General features: G+C 60.7%; 2 protein-coding genes across 2 annotated transcripts; both read right to left on the bottom strand.

Annotated features, from left to right (window-relative positions):
- Nucleotides 1–333: 333 nt before the first annotated feature.
- On the bottom strand, nucleotides 334–2,843 carry LOC140250402 (PHD finger protein 7-like). The gene is given in 8 exon segments (XM_072333142.1): nucleotides 334–511; nucleotides 914–1,073; nucleotides 1,239–1,360; nucleotides 1,512–1,622; nucleotides 1,801–1,946; nucleotides 1,949–2,165; nucleotides 2,353–2,477; nucleotides 2,724–2,843. Coding segments are annotated over 8 exon segments (1,179 nt in total).
- Nucleotides 2,844–6,103: 3,260 nt separating this feature from the next.
- LOC140250324 (PHD finger protein 7-like) lies at nucleotides 6,104–8,613 on the bottom strand. Its single transcript, XM_072333029.1, is given in 8 exon segments — nucleotides 6,104–6,281; nucleotides 6,684–6,843; nucleotides 7,009–7,130; nucleotides 7,282–7,392; nucleotides 7,571–7,716; nucleotides 7,719–7,935; nucleotides 8,123–8,247; nucleotides 8,494–8,613. Coding segments are annotated over 8 exon segments (1,179 nt in total).
- Nucleotides 8,614–9,932: the final 1,319 nt, after the last annotated feature.

Below are 9,932 nucleotides of genomic sequence, written 5' to 3'. Positions count from 1 at the left end.
GTGCGCCCCAGTACGGGGCTGCAGCTGCCAGCCTGGCCTCCTCCACGGTGTGCGTTGGAAACGTTGCGCCCCGCTGGAGTCGGGGCCAGAACCCAGCTCAGCATGAACCGGGCTGTGGGGAGGAAGGAATGGGTTGGGTGCTGGGGAAGGGAAGCCCGCGGATCCAGGCCCTAAAGCTGCCCACCTCGGGAAAGGCAAAGAAGAACAAAACTGACAGTGGCATAAGGGATTTAAGTTTTATTGAGATGGGTTTGGATGACATTGGATAGGATTAGGGATGGGGTTTAGGGTAAGAGGTTGGAACGGAGCTTGTAGATGGCTGCTCCCACGGCTTCAGCAGGGCCGGCCGGTGATGTGCTGGGCCCCACGTGGTACCCGGGAGCGGCTCCGCCCCTGGGCTGGCCCTCGCCGCCTGGACCGGCTGGTGCGGCGTCTTCGGGGCTGGCTGTCGGTGTCCGCAGCCCGGCGATGGAGAGGCGAGCGGCTGCGAGTGCGGGCCCGCCCCGGATGTCTGGATGGGCTTCCGTGGGCCGTTGGGGAAGCCCTGGAGGACCCCGGTGCTGCTGGTGTGCAGGAGCTGCGGGTGCAGCTCTGAGCACCTGGGGTTGCTGTCTGCCTGCGTCCACGGTGTCTCTGGGGCCGGCTTGGAGATGCTGGGGCCCGGCGCCGCAACGGAGAGCGGCTTCTTGTCCGGGCCCGCTGTCCCTGCCTGCACCTGCGGTTGTATCTTAGTGCAGGGCAGCGCCTCGAGGACCGAGATGTCCCCTGGCTGGCAGAGTCTGTGCTGCTGCTCCCGGCAATCGGGGCAGCACTGCGGGTTCTTCCACGGCGTCCCCGGGACTCATTCAAGCTGTTTGCATCCCGGCGTGCACGTGGAGTGATTCCCCTGCGGTCTGTCCTTCGCTGGATGGACAGGCCGCTGCTCTCAGGCACACCGGAGCGGTGAGCTGGCCCCGATGGTGCCTGGATGGAGGTGCCGGAGCTGCTGCTCTCTGTTGAGGATCCTCGGGATGGCCGCAGTCCCTGCTGGCTGGTGGTGCCGAGGCCAGCAAGACGTGATCTGGTGCTGGAGGCTGTAAGGGGAGGCAGGAAGGTGAGCAGGATGGAATTCCGGCCATGGGGTGGAACTGGCTCCCGTTTGTCCCGGGCTGGAGGGATTTGAGCAAGGCCGCTCTGAGCAGCCGCTGCCAGGCCTCGCCTGTCCCCAGCCCAGCAGCACGCGGCTGTTTGCCTCTTACCGGTGCCCTCTCCAGCAGCACAGCTGTCGCACTCCCAGCTGGTTGTGCTGTTACTCAGCTGGGAACAGCGGCGGTGTGTGGCTCGTGCAGCACAGGAGCTGCAGAGGAGCATCTCCCAAGGTCTGTGGAAAGCAACGGGTTGTGGCCGTGAGCACAAAGTGCCCTGAGCCAGGGAGTGCCCGGCACAGCTCTGGTGCTCAGTCTGTGCTCCCCCAGCCTGTGGTGAGGCTGCGATGCCACGCAGAGCCCCAGAGGGCAGCTGAGCTCACTCACCCCTCTCCTGAATGCCCTCTGCCAAGGGGGTAAAGGCAGTTGATGGCCACGCAGCGCTCGTACCGAACACCCAGGGATGAATAGGTATAGTTGTCATCCCATGTTGGTTTTCTGCCAGAGAAGGGAGAGAATGTGATGAGCACTCACTGGCCCAGAACTGAAACTAACCCCTGAAATCCATCCATCCCCATCCACCTTATCCCTGCTTTCAGCTTCCCAATGATGCTCAGGCCCACGTTAATGGCTGCCAAGGGCCAGGCATCTCAAGAGCTGTCTGAAGGACACCAACCTGAATGGGATTCGGATCCCCACATTCAGCATTTCTCGCAGGAAAGATTCCTTGTCTCTGCAGTGGGGGCACCGGAAGCAATAAATCCCTGCGCTCAGTGCCTGTTCCTGCAGCAGAAACACAAGCAGTGTGGGTGTGAGCTGAGTGCTGCTTGTTGCTGCTGAGCGCCTGCGGTGCCACAGGTCGAGGGGAGGGCTCCTACCTGGACGCAGGCCCGGTGGAACCAGGCGTGTTGGCAGGCTGGGCACACCATGGTGCCGTACGACCTGCTGTCACCCACAGGCTCCATGCAGATGAGGCAGGTCGTGTCCGGCGCCGGTTCTGCCTGCACTGCCTGCTGCGGGCTGTGCTCCCTGCAGAAGGCCCTGGGGGAAGATGGAAGGGATGGGCGAGGTGAGAAGGGCTGCGAGGAGGGCAGAGGAACGGGAAGGAGCCCCAGGCCTTGGCTCTGGCTCTGTCAGGCTGCTGGGAGGTTCACAGCGCGTTCCTCGCTGCTTTGGCTGGTGCTGACAGCAGGGTTGGAGGCCACAGGCCGCACCTGGCAGCTCTTACCTGAGCGCTCCAAAGAACTGGGTGACGCATTGACCCTCATAGGCGCAGGGCAGATGGAAGCTCCGCTCACATCCCGGTTCTGCGCAGATGACGGTGGCCCCCGAACTGCCACAGACGAAGCAGAGCTGGAAAGAGCAGAGCAGCCCCCATCAGCTGCAGGCTCAGGGCCTACGCAGCGGGCCCCGCACCTCTGGGCAGGGCGCAGGATGCGGGCAGGGCTGGGCGGCACTCTGCAGAGCTGCCTGGTGAACAGGGCTGGTCTGCAAGTGCAGGAGTGTCTCCTGGAGCTGGGAGGAGGGGCTGGGATTGCTTTCTTGGGACCAGGCTAAGCTCTCCTGGCACCAAGCTCCCTGTTCCGGTCCAGTGCTCACCGTCTGCTCTGCCTCCCTCACTGTGCGTGTGATGTCTTCTGCACAAAAACGTGCCTCGTTGCTGCCTTCCATGTATTGACAAAGGCCGCTGGCAAATATCTGTACAAGGGGAAAGAGCATGGTCTAGTTGGGGCAGAAAGGAGGGAATCACTGGTTGGAGGCAGGTGGCAGGAGCCACAAGGGAACTCACCACACAAAACTCATGGATGTACAATCCATCAATCTCTACTTTGCAGCCAAGGATGCCCGAGTCCTCATCCACTCGGCCACAAAGCACGCATGCTGGAGAGGAGAGAGTAACAGCAGTGAGCGCCTTGCGGGGCCAGGTGCCCCCTGGGCTGTCCCAGGGGCTGCTCTGTGCCGGCTGTGCCAGCTGAGGGGCAGGGCCGCAGGCCGCGCATGCAGGGATACTTGGCTCTCACCTGGCTCTTCCGAGCCGGCAGCCTCCTGTGTCTCCGCACACGCCGTGCGCGTCGACCGCAACCACTTGCAGAGTTTCTGACCCATCACTGCTGGGATCCGTCCTCTGCGTGCAAACCTATGGGAGAAGAGGGACGAGGCTGAGTTGGCGGCTCAGGCCCCCGAGCGCTGGGGAACCGGCCTCCCTCCCTCGGCAGCCTCAGGCAGCCCCTTCCTCCCTGCTCACCTCACCAAGTCGCACTGAGCTGGGACTGAGCCCCGCAGCCTCAGCTCTGCTCCGCAGCCCGCGTGTCACAATGGCCGTTCCATTCTGATGTCATTCATGGGTGCCCTCAGCCCTGGGAGGTGTGATGGTGTCACAGAGGGTGGCACGGTTACAGCAGCACAGCTGCAGGCTCAGCTTGGTGTCGCCTGGTCGAGCTCTGCCGAGTGCCGGTGTGGGTGGTCATGCACCACGTCTAGATGCCCTTGGCCATGAGGGAATGGTGCTGCAGCTGTAGATGGAGGGGCTGCAGGGGGGAGGCGGCTCTTGCAGCCAGCGCACAGTGAGGGGCCCGGTGCCGGACGCAGCCCTGCTGGAACCCGGCGTGTTGGTGCTGCCGAAGGCACTGGGCGGCACATCCACCCTCCTGGCCCCACCTGAACGCTACGGGGCCTGTGGCTCCAGCAGTGTCCCAGTCGAGCGTTTACATCTTGCCGTGATGTTCTCCAGGCTCTGCCTGTGGGCTGTTGCCCGCTGATAGTTGTACCACTCATTGCAATAAACGACTCACAGAATCACAGAATCTCTCTGGTTGGCAAAGACCTCTAAGATCACCAAGTCCCACCGACCACCCCCCAGCTGCCCACTGCCCACGTCCCTCAGGGCCACATCCCCACGCTTCTGGAGCACCTCCATGGACGCTGACTCCCCCAGCTCCCTGGGCAGGTGTGCCGGTGCCCGACTGCTCTTTCAGCCCAGACGTTCTTCCTATTATCCAACAGGGACCTCCACTGTTGCAACTTGAGGCCGTTCCCTCTGGTCCCATCGCTGTTACCTGGGAGAAGAGGCCGACTCCCACCATGGAACACCTTTCCGGGAGTTCCATGAAGTGAGGCCTCCCCTGAGCCTGATTTCCTCAGTGGTGTTAGTACTGCAATGCAAACAATTGCTTGCACCCGTTGGTACCCAGGCATTCTCATTAAAGATGTTAGGAGTGCCAGTAAATCAGCACAAGGGTGTTATTTTTGTATGAGTGTCCCTAATCTGTAGCCCGTATTTCTCTGGTGACGGAAAAAGCGAACCTGTTGGTTAAGCATCGGGTTGTTACAGGGCAGGAGCAGCAGTGGTGGGGTGCGTGTGTGCTGTAACACAGACGAGTGCTGTTCCTGTGAGGTTTCTTCTCTGAGTGCAGCAGGGAGCAGCCTTCCATTGGCAAAAACACTGTGGCTGCCCACCACAATAGTGAGGCTGAGGCAGAGCTGTGCAGGGCTGAGCCATGACCATTCTGTGATGCTGTCATCTATGATTTAGTACTGTCCAGTGGAATGGCTGTGCAATCACCAGCCATATGATGTCTTACAAGAGCATGTGCTGAATTGTGTCCATGGGGCAGCCCTGACTCCATGTACAGGCCGTTCACTGTAGTACTGCCTGGTTTGGGCTCCTATTCTTCTTCTCTCTTGTTTTCATCTTGATACAGAATCAAAGAAGTTGCACACTGCAGAAAACACTGCTGCCCATTGCACCCATCTGCTGTAGCAGGGGACCTACAGACAAACAGTCCAGGTGCAAAGAGTTTTTAAAGAGTTGCAAAGTTTTAAGCAGCTGAGTTTCACCTTTCCCTGTCACTGAATGAGGCTTACACACACTGCAGCTGCCCTCTCAAAAAGAATCACAAGAAGAAAGTTTCAGAAAGAAATCTAGTTCAGCTTTGTAGGACATAAAGAATTAATTTGACTAAATTCCAGCATTTTTGCAGGAATTCCAGGGTTTCTTTGACACGAGGTGATTTAATTGGCACCTGGCCTGATGGCTGAAGATGGGTTCCATCTGTCTCAAAAGGAAAAGTGGATCCCAAGCCCAGGAGCTGGGGCTTTAAACTAGGTATGAAGGGGGAAAGGGATGAAACGAGGTTTGCTAGATGAGCCTGAGGGAGCAATGATGGGTTTGGGGGGGAGGCCAGTGACTCAGCTGAGTCCTCTACACCAATGCACAAAGCATGGGCAACAAGCAGGAGGAGCTGGAAGCCATTGTGCATCAGGCAAACTGTGACTTTGTTGCCATTGATGAGACAGTGTCGGACAATTCTCATGACTGTATTCCTGCAGTGAAGGGCAATAAACTCATCAGAAGGGAGAGGCAAGGAAGAAGGGGCATAAGGGCTCTATAAGAGTGTGTTGCTGAGTTTGGGCCTGGGAATAATAAGGTTGAGTCCATGTGGATCAAGGGGAAAGCCAACAAAGCTGACAGCCTTGTGGCGGTCTGTTATAGAGCACCTAACCAGGATGAATAAATGGACGAGGCGCTCTATGAGCAGCTGGCAGAATTTGTTCCCATGGGGGACTTGGACTTCCCCGATCTATGCTGGAAATACAGAACGGTGCACAAGCAGCAGCCTGGGAGGTTTCTAGAGTGTGTGGAAGATGTGCGCCCCAGTACGGGGCTGCAGCTGCCAGCCTGGCCTCCTCCACGGTGTGCGTTGGAAACGTTGCGCCCCGCTGGAGTCGGGGCCAGAACCCAGCTCAGCATGAACCGGGCTGTGGGGAGGAAGGAATGGGTTGGGTGCTGGGGAAGGGAAGCCCGCGGATCCAGGCCCTAAAGCTGCCCACCTCGGGAAAGGCAAAGAAGAACAAAACTGACAGTGGCATAAGGGATTTAAGTTTTATTGAGATGGGTTTGGATGACATTGGATAGGATTAGGGATGGGGTTTAGGGTAAGAGGTTGGAACGGAGCTTGTAGATGGCTGCTCCCACGGCTTCAGCAGGGCCGGCCGGTGATGTGCTGGGCCCCACGTGGTACCCGGGAGCGGCTCCGCCCCTGGGCTGGCCCTCGCCGCCTGGACCGGCTGGTGCGGCGTCTTCGGGGCTGGCTGTCGGTGTCCGCAGCCCGGCGATGGAGAGGCGAGCGGCTGCGAGTGCGGGCCCGCCCCGGATGTCTGGATGGGCTTCCGTGGGCCGTTGGGGAAGCCCTGGAGGACCCCGGTGCTGCTGGTGTGCAGGAGCTGCGGGTGCAGCTCTGAGCACCTGGGGTTGCTGTCTGCCTGCGTCCACGGTGTCTCTGGGACCGGCTTGGAGATGCTGGGGCCCGGCGCCGCAACGGAGAGCGGCTTCTTGTCCGGGCCCGCTGTCCCTGCCTGCACCTGCGGTTGTATCTTAGTGCAGGGCAGCGCCTCGAGGACCGAGATGTCCCCTGGCTGGCAGAGTCTGTGCTGCTGCTCCCGGCAATCGGGGCAGCACTGCGGGTTCTTCCACGGCGTCCCCGGGACTCATTCAAGCTGTTTGCATCCCGGCGTGCACGTGGAGTGATTCCCCTGCGGTCTGTCCTTCGCTGGATGGACAGGCCGCTGCTCTCAGGCACACCGGAGCGGTGAGCTGGCCCCGATGGTGCCTGGATGGAGGTGCCGGAGCTGCTGCTCTCTGTTGAGGATCCTCGGGATGGCCGCAGTCCCTGCTGGCTGGTGGTGCCGAGGCCAGCAAGACGTGATCTGGTGCTGGAGGCTGTAAGGGGAGGCAGGAAGGTGAGCAGGATGGAATTCCGGCCATGGGGTGGAACTGGCTCCCGTTTGTCCCGGGCTGGAGGGATTTGAGCAAGGCCGCTCTGAGCAGCCGCTGCCAGGCCTCGCCTGTCCCCAGCCCAGCAGCACGCGGCTGTTTGCCTCTTACCGGTGCCCTCTCCAGCAGCACAGCTGTCGCACTCCCAGCTGGTTGTGCTGTTACTCAGCTGGGAACAGCGGCGGTGTGTGGCTCGTGCAGCACAGGAGCTGCAGAGGAGCATCTCCCAAGGTCTGTGGAAAGCAACGGGTTGTGGCCGTGAGCACAAAGTGCCCTGAGCCAGGGAGTGCCCGGCACAGCTCTGGTGCTCAGTCTGTGCTCCCCCAGCCTGTGGTGAGGCTGCGATGCCACGCAGAGCCCCAGAGGGCAGCTGAGCTCACTCACCCCTCTCCTGAATGCCCTCTGCCAAGGGGGTAAAGGCAGTTGATGGCCACGCAGCGCTCGTACCGAACACCCAGGGATGAATAGGTATAGTTGTCATCCCATGTTGGTTTTCTGCCAGAGAAGGGAGAGAATGTGATGAGCACTCACTGGCCCAGAACTGAAACTAACCCCTGAAATCCATCCATCCCCATCCACCTTATCCCTGCTTTCAGCTTCCCAATGATGCTCAGGCCCACGTTAATGGCTGCCAAGGGCCAGGCATCTCAAGAGCTGTCTGAAGGACACCAACCTGAATGGGATTCGGATCCCCACATTCAGCATTTCTCGCAGGAAAGATTCCTTGTCTCTGCAGTGGGGGCACCGGAAGCAATAAATCCCTGCGCTCAGTGCCTGTTCCTGCAGCAGAAACACAAGCAGTGTGGGTGTGAGCTGAGTGCTGCTTGTTGCTGCTGAGCGCCTGCGGTGCCGCAGGTCGAGGGGAGGGCTCCTACCTGGACGCAGGCCCGGTGGAACCAGGCGTGTTGGCAGGCTGGGCACACCATGGTGCCGTACGACCTGCTGTCACCCACAGGCTCCATGCAGATGAGGCAGGTCGTGTCCGGCGCCGGTTCTGCCTGCACTGCCTGCTGCGGGCTGTGCTCCCTGCAGAAGGCCCTGGGGGAAGATGGAAGGGATGGGCGAGGTGAGAAGGGCTGCGAGGAGGGCAGAGGAACGGGAAGGAGCCCCAGGCCTTGGCTCTGGCTCTGTCAGGCTGCTGGGAGGTTCACAGCGCGTTCCTCGCTGCTTTGGCTGGTGCTGACAGCAGGGTTGGAAGCCACAGGCCGCACCTGGCAGCTCTTACCTGAGCGCTCCAAAGAACTGGGTGACGCATTGACCCTCATAGGCGCAGGGCAGATGGAAGCTCCGCTCACATCCCGGTTCTGCGCAGATGACGGTGGCCCCCGAACTGCCACAGACGAAGCAGAGCTGGAAAGAGCAGAGCAGCCCCCATCAGCTGCAGGCTCAGGGCCTACGCAGCGGGCCCCGCACCTCTGGGCAGGGCGCAGGATGCGGGCAGGGCTGGGCGGCACTCTGCAGAGCTGCCTGGTGAACAGGGCTGGTCTGCAAGTGCAGGAGTGTCTCCTGGAGCTGGGAGGAGGGGCTGGGATTGCTTTCTTGGGACCAGGCTAAGCTCTCCTGGCACCAAGCTCCCTGTTCCGGTCCAGTGCTCACCGTCTGCTCTGCCTCCCTCACTGTGCGTGTGATGTCTTCTGCACAAAAACGTGCCTCGTTGCTGCCTTCCATGTATTGACAAAGGCCGCTGGCAAATATCTGTACAAGGGGAAAGAGCATGGTCTAGTTGGGGCAGAAAGGAGGGAATCACTGGTTGGAGGCAGGTGGCAGGAGCCACAAGGGAACTCACCACACAAAACTCATGGATGTACAATCCATCAATCTCTACTTTGCAGCCAAGGATGCCCGAGTCCTCATCCACTCGGCCACAAAGCACGCATGCTGGAGAGGAGAGAGTAACAGCAGTGAGCGCCTTGCGGGGCCAGGTGCCCCCTGGGCTGTCCCAGGGGCTGCTCTGTGCCGGCTGTGCCAGCTGAGGGGCAGGGCCGCAGGCCGCGCATGCAGGGATACTTGGCTCTCACCTGGCTCTTCCGAGCCGGCAGCCTCCTGTGTCTCCGCACACGCCGTGCGCGTCGACCGCAACCACTTGCAGAGTTTCTGACCCATCACTGCTGGGATCCGTCCTCTGCGTGCAAACCTATGGGAGAAGAGGGACGAGGCTGAGTTGGCGGCTCAGGCCCCCGAGCGCTGGGGAACCGGCCTCCCTCCCTCGGCAGCCTCAGGCAGCCCCTTCCTCCCTGCTCACCTCACCAAGTCGCACTGAGCTCGGACTGAGCCCCGCAGCCTCAGCTCTGCTCCGCAGCCCGCGTGTCACAATGGCCGTTCCATTCTGATGTCATTCATGGGTGCCCTCAGCCCTGGGAGGTGTGATGGTGTCACAGAGGGTGGCACGGTTACAGCAGCACAGCTGCAGGCTCAGCTCGGTGTCGCCTGGTCGAGCTCTGCCGAGTGCCGGTGTGGGTGGTCATGCACCACGTCTAGATGCCCTTGGCCATGAGGGAATGGTGCTGCAGCTGTAGATGGAGGGGCTGCAGGGGGGAGGCGGCTCTTGCAGCCAGCGCACAGTGAGGGGCCCGGTGCCGGACGCAGCCCTGCTGGAACCCGGCGTGTTGGTGCTGCCGAAGGCACTGGGCGGCACATCCACCCTCCTGGCCCCACCTGAACGCTACGGGGCCTGTGGCTCCAGCAGTGTCCCAGTCGAGCGTTTACATCTTGCCGTGATGTTCTCCAGGCTCTGCCTGTGGGCTGTTGCCCGCTGATAGTTGTACCACTCATTGCAATAAACGACTCACAGAATCACAGAATCTCTCTGGTTGGCAAAGACCTCTAAGATCACCAAGTCCCACCGACCACCCCCCAGCTGCCCACTGCCCACATCCCTCAGGGCCACATCCCCACGCTTCTGGAGCACCTCCATGGACGCTGACTCCCCCAGCTCCCTGGGCAGGTGTGCCGGTGCCCAACTGCTCTTTCAGCCCAGACGTTCTTCCTATTATCCAACAGGGACCTCCACTGTTGCAACTTGAGGCCGTTCCCTC

This window comes from Excalfactoria chinensis, chromosome 1 (genome assembly GCF_039878825.1).
Source record: "Excalfactoria chinensis isolate bCotChi1 chromosome 1, bCotChi1.hap2, whole genome shotgun sequence".
Classification (NCBI taxonomy): domain Eukaryota; kingdom Metazoa; phylum Chordata; class Aves; order Galliformes; family Phasianidae; genus Excalfactoria; species Excalfactoria chinensis.
The sequence above is the reverse complement of the archived record's forward strand: the minus strand, read 5'-3'. Positions and strand labels throughout refer to the sequence as shown.